The sequence below is a fragment of the Diuraphis noxia genome, unplaced genomic scaffold, assembly GCF_037042655.1.
Source record: "Diuraphis noxia isolate RWA-SAM2 unplaced genomic scaffold, SU_Dnox_SAM2 contig0004, whole genome shotgun sequence".
NCBI classification, from domain to species: Eukaryota; Metazoa; Arthropoda; class Insecta; order Hemiptera; family Aphididae; genus Diuraphis; species Diuraphis noxia.
In genome coordinates this window covers 28,865,472-28,891,380 of record NW_028301714.1, presented here as the reverse complement: position 1 = coordinate 28,891,380, position 25,909 = coordinate 28,865,472, and the positions used below count along the sequence as shown (strand labels likewise).

The window sequence follows — 25,909 nt, the reverse complement described above, 5'->3', positions numbered from 1 at the left end:
ATTATTTATATTTTATCAATTTACCTGTGGCGAGGATATGCTTGGCTGAGTGGAATCGATGTGCCGATCACAGGTATGAAAGTAAAACCGGTGGACTTAACGTAGTCATTATAATTTTTTTTTTCAAAACAGTTTTTTTGTAGTTTACAACTGTCCATTTTATCGTTATACCTTATACTACAGCAGCTCCATAATAAATAATATTTTTTTAGGTACTTAAAATTGTATACGCATATTGATTTTTGCTCAAAGTAGGAACTTTTTTATTCGATTGGGGTAATTAAAAATATAAAAACTTTACGACCCATATCTTCGAGTATATGGTAATAAAAATAAACAATTGAACATTTTTTAAAAAAAGGAAGTTTTATGCACTTCATGAAAATCCATAATATTAAAACATTTTTTTTTCAAATCTCAAAATTTGACTCACAAAATCAGACTAGCTACGTGACGGATATAGACTGATCGTCATCTTTTGTTTAGCGCTCATCCGTGGCAGAGGCACTCACCCCATAATAATGGTTATCATTTTTTATTTCTTCTCGAATGAGGAGCTTATTTATTTACCTAGAATATTTAAAAATATAAAACCAAAGAACCCTACAAATGATGAAAAAAACAATTTTAGTTCTTAAAAAAATTAAATGTTATAGGTACCTAGTAATATAATAACGTTTCATTCCATATTAAAACGTTATTTTTTCCAAATGCCAAAAAAATCGCCTCGGAAAGTAATAATTTGTCTAGCCGCAACCCGTGACATGTGAACAGATCTCTAAACCACCTCATTTGTTCTTCTTTTTCGTCTTCGTCTTATCATTATCATTATTATTATTGTTGACATTATCATCTCAACTGTATAGAACCGTTGCCGGACCGAAGGCGCCTGCGTTAAAAGCCGGGACAGCTTTGTTCGACGCTCATCCGCAGCGGAGGTGCTAGTCCTGCGTATAATGGACGCGTTGTTCTCGTCCATTGCCGCCGCGTGTATAATAACATTAATAATCGGTGAAATGGGTCACGTTCGGAGTCGCTTGCTATATTGCCCTTGGCGAGACGACAGTGGTGGTGCCACAATCATAATAATATACGTATAATATATTATTATATACGCGCATACGACCATTATATTATTATTATTATTATTATTATATATAAATGTACGGGTCCTACCTTTAGCCCCGCACTGAGAACGCGCCTGGGGTCGGGAGGCTGACAAAAGGCGCTCGCTCAAATTTATAATCGCTTTCCTCAACCGCCACCGTCGTCGTCTTCTCCCCGGCGACCCTAACGACAAACGACCCAACAGAAACGTCAAATCTATATATACGTAATATATAATAACAATATCATACTTCGCCACGGCTATGTGAAAAATGATGCACCAGGATTTCGACTTTTGACGATTACGTCTACCGGTTGTATATTATACGTATATAGGAGCAATTGTGTGCGATATCATCCGACTAATAATATAATATCGTAAGACGGTATATTTTGTATAGTGAGAAAAATATGACGGCAGATGGCCGATGGGTGTTATAATATATCACACAGCAGGCACGGGCAATAACTGTAATTTTTAAAACGCAAAAAATCATCTGATTTCCACATGCCATTAATTCGAAGGACACAATAATTTAATTATTTATCATTATTATGTTGTACGTCGTATTATTAACACATTGATTTTTGCGCATCTAACATCACAGTTGTGCTTTGTTTTACTTATTTATTTTGTTTGTTTTTTAATACTTAACTCAAAAACACTTTGAAACAGTTAATCGATTTAGAGGTTCATATTAAAATAATTTTTCTAAAAATGTTTTAATAAATAACGCGGCATAAAAATATAACGCATTATTATTATTTATTATTATTTATAATATTTTAAACCATTTTAAAAAAAATATATAATCCAGCATTATGCTTTATTATGAAAGAAATTATAAAATTAAATAATGAACAAAAAAGGTAGACTGCTGGCACATGAAGTGAACGCCACGCTTTGTCTGTCTCGGTGGTTTTCTACGTAAACAGACGACGGTGGCGTGCTTTTACGACGAATCGTTACACAGTATGTCATTATGAGCTTTTCTTGAATTTTTTTACGTTTTTTATTGCACTACTGCTATAATATTTCGCATACATATTGCATTATATACTAGGTGAACATGTGTACTGCAGGTACGATATACAGCTGGCCTTTCTAGATTCATGTATAAGAACACGTTAAATCCTATAGTACTTCCGGTACGCATGGTGCACCGACCGAATCACGTCGTGGAGATTTATGGATGCATTGTTGACATTTTTTGATGGCCAAGATATTTTCTCATTTCCCCGGGGCGAAACCCCCACGATGGCATCCTTTAGTCTTGTATTTTATTTATATTTTTTTTAGTCTTTTTTTCATGTCCCACAACGGCTAAGAATAGCGTGCTGATGACGGTTAAAAAATATATATATATATTTAAAGTTATTCCGCGGCAAGTCAATCCTTTTAAAAGAAAAAAGAGTATTGTTTTTAACAGTAGAGGCCACCATACTACAACGTCTTAAACTTTACTCCCATGTTACGTAAAAAGGTTAATTATACGCGCACTTCGCTATTAGTGTTTTTTAAAAATGAAAATTATTTACGTCGTGAGTTGGCCTTGTCAAATATACCATAAACGCAAAGTACTTTCAAAATAATTTTTAAAGTATAAAGAGGTTCACGTGAACCTTTTTAAGTTTATCCTAATAGTATTAATAAAATATGATATTTTGTTGAGCAACGAAGAAATATGGCAGAGTTATATGTTATATCCCTCATAATAATAATATTATTATAAAAAATTTATATCACACATTTGTGCATGGTAGCAGTTCTTCATACGCTGAAATTAACATAACGTCCTTATTATTATGGGACTGGTCCAGTTGGTTCATACTAAAGTATCTAGTGCCTGTATAAAGTAGGACGCACACATTTTTTTAAAAAATACAATAACAACTGCATTGGTTATCGCATAGGTAGGCACAGAAGATTACTACGAAATTGATGCGTGTGTGTGCACAGGACATTATATTGCACCGAGAGGAGAGGCTGGTGGTGTGTGTGGCTAGGGTCAAACGAGAGGGATGATTGGAGTGGAAAAGGGGACGACCGAAATCAATACACGAACACATTTTGTAGGGGCCAAAGGTGGTTCCGTGTGGTTTGCAATATTTTTCTACGACATTCGAAGGATGTCTACATGGATGCATACGAGAAAAACGAGAGGAGAGACGTATAAAAAATAATATACTGTTTAACGATACCGAGAAACATTCATATATCGAGCACGAACGAGATCAACCAAACACGATATAATATAACTATCGTCTCGAAGATTTTTTTTTTGTGAGATAATGAAAATCGTGAATAATAAGGCTGCGTATGAGTTGATCCCCGGATACCTGTTTACCTGCACCGATACCGTTGAGTTGATTCCCGGGTGATTAAAAGCTACGTACGAGTTGATTACCGGGTGATTATATATTTTTTTCAATGTTTAGTAAAATATTTAGCCTATTAGCATAACCCAAGAAACACTACCAGAAGGTTGGCTGACAAGTTTCTCAAAAATGTTGTTTTTTTTAGTTTTTTCATATTTTGAAAATCATTCAATTTTTATTTATTAATTATTTTTTGTATTATATTATATTATATTTATAATTTATTAAAAAAAATATTTAAAAAATTTAGTAATTAGGTGAAAAAATACAAAAAAGTTTAGTAATTTAGCAAAAAAATATAAAAAAAATTAGTAATTTGGTAAAAATGCCTATCACATTGTTCTTATAAATTGCAGGTAGGTATCTACAGATAATGAGATTGTATAACAATAGGGCATCAACTCATACCTACCTCTTAATGACCCGAAAATCAACTCGCACATACCTAATAATGACCCGAGAATCAACTATTACATAAAAAAAGGTCTCGGGAATCAACTCACCTATCGTGAATAATAATATTCATGATGTTACGGTTTAAGATATACACTTCATGTAATAGTACGATTAAAAATAATTTAAAAATATTAATATAGATCATCTGTGATTGTAATTCCCTGCAAATGATAAGTATCACTGCGCCGAGGTTTACACTGTATTTTTTATTCACGTGCATAATAATGCATTAACTATTTTGGTTCATTTATTTATAACGAGTACAATTTGATCCTCGTGCATCGGAATTTCTATGCTTAAAAATAACCGAACTAATAAAACATCAATTATTGTTATTGTACACGGCTAACGACCGTGTACGATCGCGATGTGCCAATGGTGTTTGTTTTTCTCCGCATTGCAGTTGAACACATAGGTATATGTATACTGTATAAATTGTAAACACACGAGCTTATACGTTTTAAAACCAACTACTGGGCTAAATCAACGACTCAAATAATTATTTAACTTATTATTATTTTTAACAATACTATATTATACCATCTTCCCCCTCGAATAATATAAATGATAGATTATGTCTGTATATATGGAAAAATCAATAACATGGATATTAATTTATACCACGCATTTTATATTCGGCAATAAATTGTGAATTCCATTAAGCGAATATAATATTTCTTTTTAATATAATGACATCGTCGCATTGTATGCGTCTATAAAATATTTAATATTTTCTAACAGCTATCTGCAATCACTAACAATTTTAAATGAAATATATCTACGTACTTAGTTAATTTAAACCCCATTGTTATGTTATAAACTATATATATTATTACTTGAATTTGAATTTATTATTATTATTTAATATAACGTTATATCTATTTTGTTTTTTTTTTTAGATTTTTGACTAACCATACAGACGAGATAAGAAAATATGTTTTCATCATCATTATTTTAGCATCAAATTTTACGTATTATATTGAAAAGTTGTAGGTGTCTTTGAATAGTATTTCATAACACGCGAGGATAAGGCGTAGACAAATCATGCTATTATATTAATAATGTAAAGCGTACATTGTACATAGCAATATACCGTAAATCGCACGCTTCCGATGTAAGTTGTGTGCAATACATTATTGACGCGTGCATTGTTTTCATATTTCGTGTGCGATGTAACATAATCATTATTGTCATACGTCACACACTACATATGACTACATGATACCAGTATACCTATCATCCAACACCATCCATTACAAGCTGGTTTAATCAATAATCATCTGTCCCGATCGATTGCACTCTTTCGAAGGCCACCCATCACACGTCATCGGCCCGATATTTCGTATTCGAACGCGGCACTTATACACTACAACAACTATAACTCAACGATATTTTACTTTTTGTTTAGAGTACGATAGGGGCCGTGATCGCAATACATCAGGAGGGGAAAGAACCCCCGCTAACAATCCACTTGGGTTCTCGATTCACGGACGGATGTGTGTATATTTCGTTAACCCAAAAACCGCAGATTCCTATACTCGTTTATAATATATACTTTGCACGTAACTTTCGTGCACGCGTTGTACGACTTAGCCACATGCGAATTTGTGATTTCTGAATCGAGACTGTATTATGATTGCACGATGCGTAGAACACTATTAATTAATAAAATATTATAAAAAATGTTATTTATATAGCTAACGAGCGGAGAAATAAAAACTAATTTCAGAATTTTTTGTCGTAATATAATGATTCATTGTAAAAATTATGATAATAACACTCATATATGACGTGCTTGAAGTTAGCACCCTAAATTTGAGCAATCGACTTCAATCCGGTGCCAATATTTTGCAACAGATTTGAAACGATTTACATCTCAATTTAGAAATGTTCAACATAACTCATTCTCCGGGAAAATCCGATTTATAGATGGGAGTTCGAATTCCACGTAGCATCTACTTATTTTGAGCTATTGACTTAAGACCAGTGCCAATATTTTCAACAAATTGCAACACTACATTTCTTTTCTTTTTTCTAATTTTTTGTAACTTTTAACCCTGATTTTAAAGTTTTATAATAATGAGCTCCGCCGAACAATTTGGTATAAGATTCCAAAATAAATATCAATACATACCTAATACAAATTTTGATTAAAATAGAAATAATATGCCCATGTCATAACACTTATAACCATGTAAGTAACACACAACTTAACTTGATATTTCCTTATATAAATAGTACGGAAATTTACCATCGTTAATACCTTAAGTTAAAAGACTTAGAAAACACTCGTCAGATCCATCAAAACGTAAAAACAAATCATTTTAAACAATGATGTTTTCACCGAAATTGCTTAAATGACCAAAAAAAAAAAAACAACCTTGATGACTACTCGAAAATATGAAAGGTAATCACATATTAAATTTATGAAATTCCAAAAATAAGAAATTAAATATTTTTTAATTCCAAATGTGGCTAAACGTATTTGATGAATCATTTTACATTGGCAATACAGTTCATATGAGACTTGCTTATAATAGGTGTAACAGAAAATCATTCTATATGTTGATGATAATAAGCTGTTTAATTTTTTTTTATAAACGTACCTAACCTTGGTAATTATAATATTTATTAAATGACTACGGCAGTCCATCAATTTACATAAATCGATCGGAAAAAATAAATGGTTTTGCTACCTAGAAGTAAGAATCATCTGATTGTTGATGGGTTCTTAAATTATACATGAACATGTGATCTATGATTATTTTAAAACGAATTTCAGAAGTAATTTTTGTATGTTAAAAATAAATACTATATACGAATAACATCGTAATCACATTCCAGCAACGATAAAATACTATTCTAAATAATAATGTTGATAAATTGTTTTTAAAAATATTAAGAATTAGGTATGCACGTGTACAACTAAACATACAACTTTATTTTGGTAAATAGTTATACACCAACGGTAGAACATATCTAATTAAATCTAATTGTATGAACTGGTAAACGTAGTTAACGTTTTATCAATTAATACTTACAGCACGAACTATTCACATATTTAGCGATTCTATACAAATGTAAATGACTTATTTAAAACACAGTTAGTACTATTATAGCCAATCGACGATTTGCCTGTATAAACGTCATGGAATATATTATATGATTGTACACGAATACTTGTTTAATATACACATAATCCTCAATATAACTTTAATTACGTTTTTTTTTTTTTTTTTTTTTTTTTTTTTTTTGTAAGGAGAACCCGCGGCAACATAGACCATTGGGTGCGGGGTGGTACGGTAGGGATTATTTTTGTATGTTTATGTGTAGGTTTTTAAGTGGGTAGGGTTGTAACACACGTGTTTGTGTATGTGTGGCAAGGATAAAAATCCCGGGTGGTCACCCATCCGGGAGCTAGCAACTGCAGCCGGTACGTACGCTCAGTGCGTTTCCGCAGATTGAGCGTACGACTGCGCCTTACCAAGCCACTTTAATTACGGTTATGTATACCTATGACTGTAATAAACGAAAATTGTATTACTACGATATATGTTCAATTTAATTAAATATTTATAAAATGACGTATAGAGAATCAGGTAGGTAACAAAATGTCAAAATAATATATGAACTACTCTAAATATTTAGTAACCGACGAATGATACAATTCAACGGTATTGTTTCTGATTTGAAATAAATAGGTGCAATGACGATTATTAAACTCAAAATTTTTTAATAAAATACTGAATGAGTAGAAATGATAAAGTTACTTTTTTTTTAAAACAGTAGATAGAGTTATATAATGAATTACCATTATAAAAAATCCTATTTATTATCTAATTAATGTAATAATAATATAGGATATATTTTTTTTAAATTGAAATATGCTTAAAAAGTTCAGGACTATAGGTATTTCGTAGTTTTTTGATTTCAGAAGTTTTTATTGTGAACGTTCGAAAGATTTTCAGTAGAACAAAACTGTGTATAAAATATAAGTAGATTCAAAACTTTTACAATTTCTATAAAATATATTCAAATTGTATAAATCCAGTTTTTTCTTTATGAAGTCTTATGGAATCTTCATATTCAGCCATAAAAAGTTTAAATTATTTATATAACTTAGTTTGTTCAAGTTAGTTTGATAAAAAGTTTAAAGAATATGTTATATAATCCATACACAATTATACTATTTCTAGCCATTTTGAAAATAAAATCGTTGCATTGACAAAAATCCAAAGTTTAAATACTTCAATTTAAGATCATCAAAATAAATTGGTAAAAATAAAACCATTTCAGAAAAATGACATTGATTTTGATTGTAAAATCTTTTTTTATTTATTAAATTTACTAACTTCTCAACACTACAGTCAAAACACTATTGTAAATAATTTATTGGTATTACACAATAAATTATGGAACATAATATACTCTCTGGCAAACTAAATCTATAGTATTTTTATGATTAAATGATCGGATTATCGCTCACTAAGTTTCCCTTGTTAACAAGATTCAAAGCTTTTAGTTCAGATACTAGATTTGGGTTAGTGGATTTTAATATATAGATTATTCACAGTGGGAATAAATGCAAATTTATTTAAAAATATTTATTTTTTTCTTAATTAAATATTAATTAGTAATTACAACACTATTGTTACCATGTACTGCACAGATACCGTTCCTTAACCTACGATGTTACTACTTTATCATGGTTACGTGTTTCCATACTTGCATATCACTGACTGTTACAAATTTCCCCGTACCTGTCATTAAAACTATTTCCTTAATTCTTATGTCATAATTAATATTGTACTATCACCATCACAGCTATTTGATGTATTCGAACTTCAGAGGTTCTTATACACATTTTAATTTGTACATTTTTTTTTTTTTTAATTTTAAAGACATCTTACTTCATTACACCACTGAATTTTACAAATAAAAATTTGATTTTCCTATAGTGCGTGTGCCTTAGAGATAATTACGAGTATTATGAATTTCGTATTTTATTTTAAAGAATTTATTATTTTTGGTTGCCCGTTTTTGAGTAAAATCCTGTACTCTATACCAGCTGTGCACTAAGCTATGCAGTCTTACAGGCTGATATGGACTTAGTGTAATATATTTTAAAATGTTTACTTTATAACACTAAATTCTCAAGAAAATATGTGTTATATATATATACCACAGATTTGTAAACAAGTTTCTTAAATTATTAATTATAGTGAAAATTTATTTTTCAACGATAGTATTATTATTTGAAAGTAATCTTTAGTTTTAGATTTTTTAGAAAAATCTTTAATTTAAAAAAAAATTAATTATTATTAATTTATATACAATTATATGCATTAAAATATATATATATATATATATTTATTATAATATTATAATAATGTTAGGTTCGATTTTAAAATTGGTAATTTATAATATTACTACGTTTTAGTATAATGTAAATTATATTCTAAAGTGTTACTCTAAATTTTTTTTATTAATTTTTTTTTTAGAATAAATGTTAATTTTTATATAGCAGATGTATGTAATTGGATTCCTTGTCATTTTATCTGATTCTTTAAAATCATTATTACTACAAAACATTATTTAGTTTTTTAATTTATTTTAAGAAATTATATACTATGAATCATATATTATGTTTTTCTTTTAGTTTCATCATAACTAAACCGTGTATTACGTGAAAATCATGTAAATTCTATTATATATTTATAACTTTATATTATTATGTATACTAAAACGTAGTTAAACTATTATATAAATATATAATATTATATATATAACATATTATGTCATGAAAATAAAACAAAGTATATGCATTAAAATTACATTCTAGCAAAATGTATCATCATAAAAAGAATAACTTTATTCTTAGAAGTTATTTTTAATAATAATCATAAGTTGTATTCGAGTATTACATAATAGATTTTAAGTATAGAAAATTATATTTATTAAAACTCTATTTTCAATCTGTAAGTCTATAGCTGCTGTAGACATTGCTTTGGAATGTATGTAAATAATTGAAAGTAAAAAACTTGCATAGCCGTAAAATTAAAAAAAACAAAAATTAAAACTATGAAATTGTAAACTCAATACTGTGTACATAATTTGAATTAAAATTGTTTAAAAGTTTAAAATTATTAATTTGTTAAAAGTTATACCAATAAAATTCCTTGATAGAACAAAACAGTAAAAAAGTTTTCGTAGGTAGTATAAGAAATACAATAAAAATAATTGATTTGAAATCAAAAATTTACTAAGTATACAACCAAGGTTTTAACATTAGATATTCAGTAAACAATACACTTTTAAAAACCAAATTTAATCGAACACTGGTGTATTTTTATTGAACTTGAAAATTTTAAAATTTCTATATAGGTACCTACTCACTTTTTATTTAACTTTAAAACTTTAGTGTATGTTTAATTAGGATTAAAATGTTAACAGAAAAAACAATGTAAATTATAATATTTTCAATAACAAACTATTTACAAAAAAAAAAAAAAACTGTTTGAACCAAAAAATAATTCTATTGAATGATTTTTTATATTCCTAACATCAATTTTATAAAAAGACAATGATAGCTGTAAACTAGCATAACATAATAAAACTATAGTAATGACACCCTACCAATCAATAGATCAATGTTGAAAATATGTATGAAATCTAATAAACTACAGAAACGCTGTTTTACTATTTTATACTGCTTAGATTCTTCATAAATGCTCTTAGTTAAGTAATTTTTGTTTTATCACAGTAATATTCTTCTTTGTGATTAATTTTTTTATTAGGTATTTTATATTTTTTTTTTGAAATTCGTGTTATTATGAAATAGATACTGTACAACGTACATAAATTATTTATTTAAACTATAAGCATTTAACTTCTAAGCCTAAGTTTATTTTATTTTTAGTGTCATCTATCTTATAATCTGAGATCCAATAATGTTCTGATTTCTGATTTCTTGATATCATTATAAAATAATTATTAATTTTCATCAGACAAATTTATTTTGTTCGATCTGTAGGCTAGTAGAGTATGTAGGTAGTATATTATTTATATAACGTACAATAATATAGTAGACAAGCATTGACATACGATGACAAATATGTTGAAATACCCGTTATACGCCCTTTATACTATGCATTTATGCGTAAAGCAACTAGGATACTCGCCAAAAAGAAAATTTAAAGTTTGTGAAAATAATATTTTTTGAATGAAAATTGTTCTGAAAGTGAAATATATAGGATCTTCAAAATGCATCAAGGCCATAAATTGTTTCAGTAAAGAAGAGCAGGAGTATGTTTTTGATACGAGAATTATTTTTAAGGCCAAGGCATTCTTTTATCTTGATCAATTAAACGCAGTTACAGCCGTAAATTTTTGCACGCAATAGAGGGTCTTCGTTATTATAATATATGTTTTTTTTCTTTTCATGTCCGTTCTGAAAACCCCTGGTAACTATTATAATCATTCACGAAAAGACTTCAAACATAAAATGCTAAAAAATAAATTAATACCGAGCCCACACTTTTATTTAAATTTTCTTTAGATACCCACTTATAACACTTGAAGTTTCTTTTTTCACATTTCGAAATTATCCCATCGACGCGCGATGTTGTATAATACAGCGTATACATGTATAATATCACACCTGCGTGAAACTTGCAATAACAATTTATCTTTACGAATGAAAATTGCCAAGTATAATATAGTGCGCTCTGTAAATATTTAATTTCACAGAAACCCCGATTATCTTGTTATCCCATTAAGTAGGTATTTCGGGCGCGAACAGTCTTTTTGAGTGCGCAAAAATATACTTAGTCTATAGTGCAGCAGGTATACGTCTATAAAAACGCACACATGCGCACAAAAACGGAGGAGATACAATGGAAAAGTGAAAAAAATATATAAAACGATAACAAAGGGGCGAGTAATTAAGTTTACAGTCAAACTTGTATCTATATAGCAAGTATTATGTGGTGAAAAGAAAACGTTACAAACGTTCCAAACCAGATATTATCCGCAGGCATATAATATGTTTGTGAGTTTGTTGCAGTGTTATGTGTGTGTGTGTGTGTCTTAGAGTGAGTGTAACTCTTTAAATAATATATTGTATGTATTATAGTAGGTATGTTCTACTCCGGTTCTAGAGATTTTAGCTTGCACTTTATAAGAATGACCTCGTGGTTTTATAATCTCTACAGTGATTTGTATCAAAAACCTATTTTGCGTTTTCCAATATAAAATTGACAGTTGTCATTGTATTTATGGTAAATTTAACTGGGTACTTACTTAATTATTGTTAAGTGCTCTCTAATTGTTAGAAAATATTAATGAAAAGTAAATTCTCCTAAGCAAATTTTCGCCCACTCTCCACCTTCCTCACCCCCCCCCCCCCCCACTCATCGTCGTCAGAGAGGATTTGCGGGACGAAAACACTCGTGGCGTCTATAATACATAGGATCGTATGGTATTATATCGATGTTTATTTGAAATTAAATAGTATGGCCGTCGTAAATGAGCTTAGATATCCCGCATTTATATAAAGTAAATCGTAAATGGATTTTGGGTTCTATTTACGGTAACTGCAAGCGAGATCGTTCTCAATGTCTGTGTAAAAAAAAATACCGGAAACACCTTGTACGACCGTAAGAAAACCAAACGTACGAAACTATATTATTAATATAATAGCTTCGGGGAAAAAGGCAACCGATGAACACAACGCGGTAGGTATATTATTGAATTTGTACAACTTTCTGTGGATATTCGTCTACTGTGACCTAAGCTATGACGGCGACCACGAATAATATTATACCACATCAGCGAAAACTGAGGCACACACCACAACTGTTTTACGAGACCGTCTGTTTTCTTCCTCGTCTTCTTCGTTTTCTTCTTCGTTTTCTTCTTCTACTTCGTCTTCTACTTCTCATGGCTGTATAATAATTTATGTGCACCGTGTATGTTTTTTAAGTACCCCTCCCCCGCCGTCGCGAACATTGTCCGTGAAACTTAGAAATCGTTAAATTTTATATTTACATTATATTTGCGTTTTTATACACACGCGCCTGAATTTATTATGCACGTATAACAATTTAAATATATGCAGATGGTAGAGATGGTTGAGTGGGTGGGTGCGTATACCTATGACCGCGAACGTATCGTTTTCTTTGTTTAGCATTTTATCCAACATAATCCTGCGACAGATAATATAACATAACAAACACAGAACACGTATTATAGATACTCACGGTGGATATTTTTTCTTTTTTTTTACTCTTTCTTTTTATATAAATTTTTACGATGCTTGAAAATTTAAAAAAAACATTATGACGTGGGTATATGCGTCGTCAAATTAACTATATACATACGTTCATTGTATAGCCTCCGGCTTGTACACACGTATAAGTATTTAGCATAATATATCGTTATAGTAAATGTGCATTCCTTATTTCCAATATGGTTTAGGTGTTATTTTATTGGAGTTATAAATATTTATCTATAATCGAATTTCTAGTTAATGACTCCACATGCATCCAGCACTCCATCGTGCGGACTTTTTCATTATTTCAACCTTAATGTGAACTACAAGTGAACGCAAATATAATAATAATATGATTCTCTAAAATGAAATGCCCAAAACATATTAAAGTCCAAATGGATGGAAAAAACATACTAAAAAATGTAGTCGAAATTCTCGGCTTGCATTTTGACACAAAAATGAACTTGATCCAGCATCTAAAATACTTAAAACGGATATAAATCAAAGATTGAATTTAATAAAAATTATAAGCCACGTCCAATGGGACGGGAAGAACAATCATTAATCGGTACATATAGACAACTTATCAGGGCAAAAATAGACTACGGATCAATCTTATATCAAACAACCAATCACACACATCTAAAAATAATAGACAGCGTATTAAACTCTATCATAAAATTATGCATTGGTGCTTTCAAATCTAGCCCTATAGAAAGCATAAGAAACATAGCCCAAGAAGCATCTCCCGAGTTAAGAAAAGCAGAGAAAACACTACTCTACGCAGCCAGTATCATTAGAAATACAGGTAACCCTGCCAACAAACACATAGTTGAATCATAAATTAATGTACCAATGAAGATAAAATTCAACTGGGATCTATAGTCGAAACAAAACCTTACAGCTTCTCACCATGGTCTACCAAATTGTATTTTATTTTCTCAAATCAAAATTGTTTACCCAATTATAATTGAAAATGCTATGTGACTACAAACATATTTAACACTCTGAAAGTCATGGGAAACGTAGATAAGTTGAGGGAACAAGTTATTCATCATAAAGCTAAATTATGGAATAATTTATTTAAATATTCAATTAAAAAAAACTTAAAATCTCAATGTTCAAAAATAAATACGTACCTATGATGAAATCAAACAATATCGAAGTAATATAATTTAAACTAATAAATGATACGATATGAATTTATACCAAATTATTATTTTTATTTTTTGCTTCAACTCGTATTCTTCTCTCAATTTTTATTGCATAAGATATTATTAAAATGTAAATGTATATACAATTAATGTAATGCTAATGGTAATAGAAGTAAAAGTAAAAATTTATGATTCCGATTCCAGACCAATAATTAAAAAAAAAAAAAAAAATACATAAAATAGGTAGATTAAAATATCTTTCATGGATTCGTCATGATTAATTAGAATTCTGTTCACATTATTGTTTTTATCTGGCGAATAGAGAAAATAAATGAGGAGCTTACCTACTAAAAATTTAAGAAAAATGTATTTGATATTTTGTGTTATATTTTCCTCATTCCTCTCAGGATTTAAAAACGACTTAAAATGGTTTCTTTAATAGTTGAGTAGTATTATAATATATACCATATTATAGTCATAAACATAAATTCTGAAAAAAAATATTATTTTTTTAACCCGCTAAATATGATTAACTGTATACCTAATAATGAATAACTATACATAAAGTAGGATTTTATAATTCGTTTTAAAAATATTTAAATACCTAAGTATTAATAGTTTTAGACGAGTCACGAGTACAACTGTGTAAAAATACGTAAAAGTAACGCATGTACGTAACTCTCCCAATAAAAATAAATAAAACTATTTTAATTTTTGGCAGTTTTATAAGTTTGCTTGAGAATTCCCGAGATCGAGAAAATTCTTATTCAGGATCGTCACAGAAATTTCCGCGAGTGCTAACCTTTTAAGGATTAAGTACTTACATATTATTCTAAGTATTACTATTATAAGTGATTTAATTACTTATGCGATATTATAAACTGTAACAGTTACTTTAATTGCACTATACTGTCTATATGTCTATACTGCGCTATACTATAACTGCAGCAGTTAAAGTTAGGTAAAATAATTTATAAATTTGTTTAGACGTTATAAATAATAATCCGTTACTAGGGTTAAAATATTTGAATAAAGTAGATAGCTGTATCTGTAATAAATTAAATATAATAAGCCACAAAATACAGTATTGTTCCATATAATTAAATTATCGTATATTAATTATAAGATATAAGAAATAGTAAAAATATTTTGTTATATAATATTATTATGATAATTACCTGCGTATTTATTTACAAGAACAAAAAATAATAAAATTTTTTCTTTCAATATATTATGTATTTCTATGTAACCTAAATTTATTTATTTTATTGCCGTATGCCGATCCAATAAAACATGTAATCATTACAGTTGATCTATTTTAAATCATAATAATCAAACCTTAACGATCAACTTATTCTTATTATCCACATTGTGGGTCAATCTAGAGCTTACCTTATAAATAAGCTGTGAAATAATGTATTCTATAATAGTTTCAGAAATAGTGTACCTCTAAACATTACAAACTTTTCATATTATTTTATGCATTTAAAAAAAAAAAGTAAATGCAATTTTTGTCATGAAATATACATAATAGTAAAAAAGCACATTCTTCACATCAAACCGTTCAAAAACTAACATTTTCGTCTGGTTGTTGTTTTTACAATATTTGTTTAAAACACTTTTTGTTATCTCGCGATAGTGGAAGAAAATATTTAATATATAATTTTCTGAAAGTTGAAGTGAAATTACAAGTTCTAATGCTTCACAATCATAAAAAAATTAATACAAAACACAAAATATTATCCACAAGTTATTTACATTTTAAAATAGGGTTTACTTTTACTGTGTTAGTTTTTGACAAAATTGTATATTTATTTTTACCATAGTCTATTTAATTTACAGTATAACCCAAATTTCTTTTTAGATTTTTTTTAAATACTTTTAATTTTAATTTTAAAAATTAGAAATACAATGTAAAATTATTCCAACCTATCAATTAGTATTATATTTTTATCGTTTATGACAAAATCTCACCTGAATGTTAGGATTCTTACACCATAAATAATAAAATACTTTTAAATTCAAACATCGACTGGACGACGCTCCCACGATAACAAATAATGCCATTGTGCTATTATGCATTTTTATGTAAACCCTCTAGATTCTCGTCCATTCTCTCTCGTCAATATTAATAATGATACCATTATATTATTAAGTAGATACTATCAAACGTATAATATTTTTAGTTAAATACGTAAATTATATCAATAGTATTAGCCAACCCATAGGATTATCTATTATTATTTAGACAACGTTATACAAATATATAATATTATTTACATACATACAAATATATAATATAATTTACATACGTATAAAAATGAGTTTTAAATAATATTATTGTTAGAGAGTGATATCCGCACTTTATTTCAAATGTTTTTCTTTATTGTAAATATTTTAAACTATACAAATTTATAGTATTTTTCTATTCTACTTTCTTTTACATAGAAGCATTTAAATTTATTTCGCTAATTTAAAAAATGTGAAGTAGATATGTTCTTTATAATTTGTTTTTGTTCATTCCACAAATGGTTTATAACATTTAAAAAATGTCTCGTAACTACGATATATTATTATCTGTAATCATTTATTGATTACTGAAAATTAGGTCAATTGAATTAAAAACAAAACATATAAGTAATAATGAAGATAAATAAAAAGAAAAGTTAAACCTAAAATAAAGATAAAAAGGTTGCACTGTTGTAAACTCGCCATGCAGTGAAAAGTATCCTTATTATGGTCCATTTGGGACTTATTTATGGGTGCAATACTTCTTGTTATTTCAACCCTTCTACGTGGCTAATAAAATAATATCCAAGAAGAAATGTGACCAAAAACAAATAAATACATACCTAATAATAAATAAGCTATTTAAGTTGATGTTATTATGATACCTTATCCAAAGAATGCGTTTCCATTTCGAACACTAAAATGAAAGTACCTGCCCGTGTATCAAAAGATAATTTATTTGAATGCATAAAAATGAAATGTTAGAAGAAGGCGTGAGGAATGGGTTTACGGTTCACAGGTGTTCCAATTTGTAATAGAAATTCAATCGTTTACGAACAAACAATATAAAAACAGATATATCTTTGATCGTTTTACAATAAAAAAGAAACGAAGATTCAAGTTGATTTTTTTTCTCGTCTGAAATAAAATCAATTTTAGGTAAAGCGATTCTGAAAATGATATTCGAATCTTCTTTAAACGAAGGTGGCTTATAACTTGAAATTATTGTTGGTTGAATCGAATAGTTTAATGTTATGTAAAAATAATAACTTTAAATTATGTGCTATAATTTTTTTTTTTTATTTATTTATTAAAGCCGCAACAACTTAGGTTATTGGCATATTGTACAATGTAAGAATTAAATTAGGTCCTAAATAACTTTATGAATATTAAGTATAATGCAGATTATTTGTAATAAAGGTATAACGTTAAAATATATAAATACAGCATTGGTAGTGAGGAAAGATACAAATAAAAAATAAAATACAAATGTCAGATAAGGATATACAATAATTTGGTTATTTTAAGAAACTTTATGATTTTGATAGTGTTTTCGTGATCGGGTCCAAGTGCTTCATATAGATGCTCAGGTATACCTAAGGCTGTTCTGGTGTCTGCGTAGTTTCAACAGTATAGGAGGATATGTTTAACAGTTAAAGCTTCCCCACAAGTTGTACATAGGTCTGGGTCTTCTCGTCTCATGAGGTGACGATGTGTAAGCCAGGTGTGTCTAATTTTTATTCTTGTTAAAAATTATAATCCATATAAACCCATATACATAATATAATGTAAAATGAAATGTATACTATTCATAATACATAGTTTAAGACTATTAATAAAATACAAAATGTAGCTATGAAGAGATATATAAAATAATAGCTTAATCATTTATCATAAATTATAAACTCAATTACATTTTTTTTTTACGGGAATGTTTAAAAATAGAATACCACTTTTATTTTGAAGAAATAGTAATACTTTAAATTCGTATGATTTTACATAGTTTCTATAATAATTTATGATTTTTTTTTTTAATGCTTTTTTCAATCTTATACTCTAATATAACTTCAAATCTCAATTTTGACTTACTTATTATAGCATAGAAGGATTATATAAATATTTTAAATTAAAAGTCTATAGTATAAAATGTTTAAGTTACAATATTGAAATGGCGCATTGTCTGTTAGGTCAGTAATTTTCTTTAATGTATTTAAAGTGATTAAATTGCATGACAAAACCTCAACCGTTAAGCATTCCCATTTAAATAAGACTTCGCAGACATTTATTTTGTTAACTATAATTAATGCATAATTGAAGAAATTTAAAGGTATGTCTCGTTCACAATAATAAATTTATTTTAAAATGGAATTTTATAATGTAATCATTATTTTACTATGAATAATATGTAGATAATATTAAGCTTTAGCGTATATAATTAGATTACATCGAATGAACATATTTTATACTGAGAATTTATCTTACCAAATATATTGTAAATTTTTTTTTAAATTTGTATATACCCTAAACAAACTAGTAAATCTGCCGTTTTTCTGTTTAATTCTAAAGAATAATACATGTACATTAAATTTATGGTTGTATTTTTTTAACACGTTAGATGCCATTGTTGATTAACTATGGACAACAATAGCCTGGACACAATTGTTTAACAAAATCAACATTTTTCTTGAGATTGTAACTTGTAATTAGATTTCAATTCAAAAACAAACAATATTAATTGTGATTCTGATAACATGATAAAAATATTATTATCAGAGTACACATTTCATTTAAACTCATTTCCTCAGTTTCATTTAGTGCATTAATGAAAATTTCGAAACAATGAATTATTCTTGAGAACTTAAGGTCTATGTAGGAGCACTTTCATTACATTTAATTGGCAACATTGTGGTCTGTTTCGATTTCACTGAATTAAAGACTATTACTTGGCTTTTTATATACCTTAGTTCAACAGACAACAATCACTGTTGGTCATTGGTCCCATATTTTTAATTATAGATCAAAAATTTCCGAAAAAAAAAAAAACAGTTTTTTGGAAAAAATTTAGAAAGTTTAGTTGCATTTAAAATTTTCAGAAAAAAATGTGTTTCAGAAAAAATTTGAGTATTTGATTAAAAACATAGTGTTTTGGAAAAAACGAAATTCTTAAGAATTGGAAAAGTGTAAAGAAAATGATAATGCATTCATGCATCATAATTTACAGTGAATGAATCTTAATAATTCATAACTTTCAGATTATATTAAAATATTATGTAAGTATTTTATTTAATAATTTTCATAATTTAGTATTTATAATATTAAATGTTAAGTATTTAATATTTTACAAGTTTACACAGTAACTACTTATTAGTAATTATTCACTGAGTTTAAAAATATTTAAACTACCTATTAAATACTTACATTTGGTATCTGTTTATCTTATTTATATTTCTTGTTATCAATAAAGTATCTTAAATGGTCGTTTAAAACATAAAAATAAATGTATTCTAACTTCTGATGATGATTATCTAATGTTTTGCAGAAAATTACGAACTTCACACATTATGACATGTATACATAAAAATTAAAAGGTACCTAATGTTATTTTAAGAAAAAATATCTATATTAATGTTATACCGATTGGCGATTACCGATTGTAAGCACTAAACCGTATCCATGAACTGTTCCGTTTAATGATAATACCGTTGGATCGTTGAATGTTCAATCACAGATTAAATTTATGGTTTAATACTTAAAATAATTTTAAGTATAACTAATTAAGTAAATACAAATTTTTAATTTTCTGAAAAATCTTTTCTTTACTTTTAATTTACAGAAAAATTTGTGTTTTTTTTTTAAAATATATTAATTTAATAGTCTCCAATATCTAAAAACCTGAAAATTTCGTGAAACGATGATTCCTTATATTTTATTAGTTAAAATCCAATAGAATATATAATATATATAATTAATACAGATTACATAATAAGATACACTTCAAAATTTCTATAGACATATTATTATTATTTTGTGACAAATATACCTAATATTTTTTTTTACTACGTTTGTCATGGATATAAGGTTCTTCAATCAGTGTTTTTGCGGTCTAGGACATTTCGGCGTGGCCATTTCGGCGTGGCCATTTCGGCGTGGCTGTTTCGGCGTACGGCTGTTTCGGCGTACGGCTGTTTCGGCGTAAGGCCGTTTAAGCGTAGAGCCATTCAAGAAATTAGGTAGGTCACCATAAAATATAAATAAATAAATAATTTTGTATAAAAAACTGTATATAATAATTAGGTATATTTAAGTATAATAAAACAAATTTAATTAAAATAATTAGAATGCTAAAAAAATTGTATTAAATATATAAATAATTTTTGTATAAAAAACTGTATATAATAATATTAAAATATTAAAAATATAAAAATAAGGAGAATGCTATTAAAATCATGAATAAAAATATTCAGGTCATCATACTTAAATTATGTGCTATCCCTCTTAAAAAGCTCATAATATTACGATTATCATAATCGCAGACTAATTTTAAAATACGTTTATCGACGTCGATGTATTTTTTTTTCTTTTTTGGTGGACTTTTGCCTGTTTCTAATTGGCAAAAGAAGGTGTCTCGGCCACTTTGTATTCTCCTTAAACATGATATAAATGCCCATAGTGTCGGATGGTCAACTGCCATTTGTAGATTAAGACGACGATTTGCCGCTTCTGCATGATTATTTGTTCGATCGTCTTTATTAAGTACGCGATCATGAACGTTCCAAATTATAGGGGGGAAAAGTGGGTTTCGACGACGGTTTCTTACAACTGTACCGATGTAGTTTTCTTCAAACCATTCCAAGAGAGGAAATATTTCTTCAGGCAGTTCATCATATAATAAGTTTACACTATTGTAAATGTCGTCAATTTTAACAAAAGCTAAAGCCAAAATCATTTTAATATAAATTGAAAATTCTGCATTGTTTTTATACTTCGAAAATAATTCTAGGTCACCCATTTTAAGTCTAAAATTTTTTGTCAAATGAAATAGACATCCGTGAATTTGAACTTCAGGAAAATTGTTTTTAATTGCTTTGATCGCAGCTTGCTCAAAATCGCAAGCAATTGATTTTGGTTTTAACCCTGGTTTTAATTCAATTAATATTTTAAATAGCCGTTCATACGTTTGGTTTTTTTTATCGGGTAAAAGAGCATAAATAAGTCAAAATCAAAATCATTTTATGAAAAATTACTACGCCGAAATCGACCCACGTCGAAAAGGCTGTACGCCGAAACGGCAACGCCGAAACGGCCACGCCGAAATGGCCACGCCGAGATGGCCACGCCGAAATGTCCGGATCCGGTGTTTTTGACACTGAAACAATGACTTAGCTACCTAACTGTATTCATACGCGTTGTTCTTAAATAATAATGATACATTTTATTTAGTCGAAATAAAAGTGCACAGTATCATACTATCATTAAAATTAATTTTAGTCGTACACGGTTTTTAATGAAAGAAAAAGCAGAAAATAGCTCAACAGAGTTCGTAGCGCCGCATGGTATGGAAACAGCTGTTTTATTTCTCGTAATTGATTTTACGTAATAAAAAGGAATATAGTAGACTTGGAAGTAACAGCCTAAAAATAAAATTGGATGCATACTAATTTTATCTTAATAACATTGAATCATGTTTAAAACATTATATTTTTTACGGTTAAATGTGTATAATTGTATAAGATTTATGTTTAATGACAAAACTTGCAGATGTAACAATCGGCGTTTAAGCGACTCGTCTTTCTGCTACAAATTTGGATGATATTTTGTAAAAAAAATAAAAAAAATAAAATAACTTTCCTTAACCAAACCCTATTATTATAATACTCAGGGAAATTACTTTTATTTCGGGCATGTAACACCGAACAACACTTACATTATGCATTTATGCGAATACGAGTAAAATAAATGGAATATAATATATTATACGTATATACACATTCATCATTACTCTCGGACTTCACATGCAGTCTCAAATCTCATTATTTTTTTTTTTATCGATAATAACAATTGAACCCTGAATGATTAATAATATATTCGTTTGAATACAGTTTTAGAATAATAATGGCATGTTTAAATTGATTGCATTTTTTTTTGTGTGTTACAATACTGACAATGAAACATTTACTTTAATGCACATATCGTTAAATACTTTATTTTCGTATATGTTTAAATATTGTATACGTTCATAATTTTATCATGCTTAAAATTTGATCCCTAACGAATAATGATTATCCGATTATGATTTTTTTTTTTAATTTTATTCTTTTTTAAATTAATTGTTCATCGATTGTCAAGATCGAATCAACATTTTTGGGCCTGACCATGTCAAATAATGCTATTTGGATCAACAAAATTTGAACATACCAAAACGTCAATAATATAAACAACAAAATATTGAACCAGTAAGTACGTGTTTAACTCTCGTAGACGACCCACGTGTGTTTACCATTTCAGTCGCTTATCGTGTGCACGCATTTGTAATGCTTCAGAAATTGTATTGCAGCAACAATCTATGAGAACAAGGTATGAGCCTTTTAACTATTTTATGTGTACCTAAAATCTTCGACAAAAGGAAAAAAATTATTTCTCCATTAATATCTCCCAAAGAGGTAACCCAAAAACAAATTGTGAACTCTCGAACCACACAATCACCTAAAACACCAATTAAAACTACCACTATACATTAACTAACCACGAAATCACTAAAATATCTTCTATGAAATCAAAAATCACCCAAAACACGATACAATCGAACAATATTAATTTGAAATCATCAAATCCAATAAACGAAACGGTTAAAGAGAATAATAAGCCAACTCCAAACGAATCAACCACGAAAAGCACTACAAATCATCCAGAAATAGCACAGACCTTTGCCACAGCCACAGCGACAGCGAAAAACAATATAAAAAAAAAAACCAAGCAATAGTCAAAACGCATACACAATTTCGCAAAAAAATTACACAATGGCTATAGCTAAATAAATATTTTACCAAAAAATATATGCGTTATTAAAACTATATGTGTTCTTTTTATTTAGATCTTATATTTTGTTTTTCTTTGTATGATATTAAATGTAATGGTAATGGCCTTTGTGTTGAAGCAGAAATTATTAATTAATTTCAAGACCAATGAGAAAAAAAATATCGAACATTTCATGAATCTAGTTTAAGTGTAGAATTTAAAACCCATTAAACTCTTAAAACACCGTACTTGAATTGTAAATTAATGGAATTAATCAGATAATAATATATTACATGAATAAAAACATCAACTAGTTTAGTGTTTTATAATTAAATTTGCATTTATAAATTCAACGAATACAAATATTTTTGTCAACTGTATTTCAAATAGATTAAAAAATACGGAAGTGCTTTATCCATATTAGGTATATATTTATTTATTGTTCTTTAATTGTTTATTTTTCAATATAAAAGTAATAAAATGATAAAATAATATATAGGTACGTTTCAACATTTGTATTTAATTTTTCTCTTTGTTAAATAATAATTTGGATTATATGTAATATTTTTTAACAAGAGGATGCTCATACAAATACATTTTAGAACAATTTTCTTTTAACAAAAAAATTTGACTTACAGAGAATCACTATATCATTGTATACTTTTTTATATGCAATGACGGTTGTAATTTATATATATTACGATTCATAAATAAGATAGACATCTATTCGAAATCTAATTAAATATTATTACTATGCAATGTATATAAGATATTATATCCATTATCAGCGAGGGTGCACATCTTCTAAATTTAATAAAAATAAATAAATAATTAATATTGTTTGGACGTTATATATTATATTTTTATTATTGAAAATAAATATGACATTAAAAATAATTATTACCTCGTTTTGTATTTTAAAATTAATATTTAGCGAAAAAATATGTACCTAATATTGTGACAGTCGTAAGAAATATCAGTACTTTTTAATACGATGATTAAACAAATAAGATGAGCCCCTGTATTATATCATTATAGTAACAGTCGAATGAAGTGTGCTATAACATTCAAAATAATTAATATGTGTGTTCCGATGTAGAAAAATACAAGATTCATAATTTCAAAATTGTTATCATATTTAATTGTTTAATTTATAACTTCAAATTTATGTAAGAAGCGTTTTATTCTCAGTTTTCCGAAAAAATCATTTCTTCTCTCATAGTTTATTCTAAAACAACTAATGTAGGTACGGTAGTGGGAATATCTTGGAAAGAATAATGACTCACTTGAAATTCCTTTAGGACTATCCTAAAATGATGAAACTGTGGCAAAATGTTTCTTAAAGTATGAACAAATGTCTCTATGGATAGCATAAACGCCATAAACAAATATTATTTTAAGGATTGAATGAAAATTACCTATTTAAATTAACTACTTAGAATAACATGAAAGTGTTGTATTTGAATTTCTATATTTCTATGTTTTAAATTATATTCAATAATTGTTTTAACTAACTGTATAAACAAAGTTAAAAAAAAAAAAAAAAAAAAATTATGATAAAATTTATCACGCATACTATCAAACCAATTTTTTTTTGATAATAAATAACAAATTGAGATTTTATCACGTGTAGACGAACAATCGATAAAAAACAACAACTAGTTTTTCATAATACATATTCCACGGTAAATAATTATGAACAAAAATCATAAATTAAAAATAAACAACTTAAAGTGATATGGTACAAATCAAAGCAAAGGTGTACACTTTTTTAAAACAATTACGAGCCAATTCAAATTCATTAATGTGAAATAAAAGGGGGTGATAAAGATAAACGCTCTTCTGTACGATAGTAGCTGCCTAATGCATCTCGTCATTGATCAAGTCACAGTAATTTATGTGTTAAATTTTGAATTCAATGATAAATCATTGGATACGACAAACAATTTTGACCGAGACGGTCTGTGAGTTTATGCATAGTTGATTTATGTGGTCATTTAATACATAATTATATAATTTAGTTTTAACATTTTTGATTGTACAGTGACATTTATATAGCAACTAACAAAATATACCTAACCTAAACTTCTTTTTTTTTATAATTATGTTATATATATATATAGTATACCACCACTCCCTTCTTCACCAGTAGGACCATAAGTGATGCATAAATATATTATTTTTTTATCTGCTATCAATATTTAATTTTAAGTCTATTTTATGATGTACTTAATTGTATCTCATAATATCGAAACAATAACAAACACCAACAAGATCACCCTTTAGGTAAAGTCCTCAAACATAATGTGTAAAAGCTGGAAAACTAAAATCAATGATTTAAGAAACAGTTGTCATATTTAGGCTGCATCACTTTCCACTTCACTACCTCTACAATTTTAAATAAGTCCATATACATTGGCAACCATCTGTTGAACACTTCAGTACTACATTAGACAAGATGCTAGCCTGATGACCTTATATGTTCAAATATTCTTACTAAATCTCAGCAAGCACATCA

The 25,909-nt window shown here is 27.9% G+C and overlaps 2 protein-coding genes across 5 annotated transcripts in view; one reads left to right on the top strand and one right to left on the bottom strand.

The window, feature by feature from the left end:
* Positions 1-25,909, top strand: part of LOC107173168 (uncharacterized) — a 186,136-nt gene that overhangs the window by 43,326 nt on the left and 116,901 nt on the right. The gene's annotated exons all lie outside the window — the stretch shown is intronic.
* On the bottom strand, positions 20,786-21,454 carry LOC149055927 (uncharacterized). The gene has a single exon (XM_089227196.1). It carries the CDS (start codon positions 21,383-21,385, stop codon positions 20,837-20,839), a length of 549 nt encoding a protein of 182 aa, XP_089083322.1. The 5' UTR covers positions 21,386-21,454; the 3' UTR covers positions 20,786-20,836.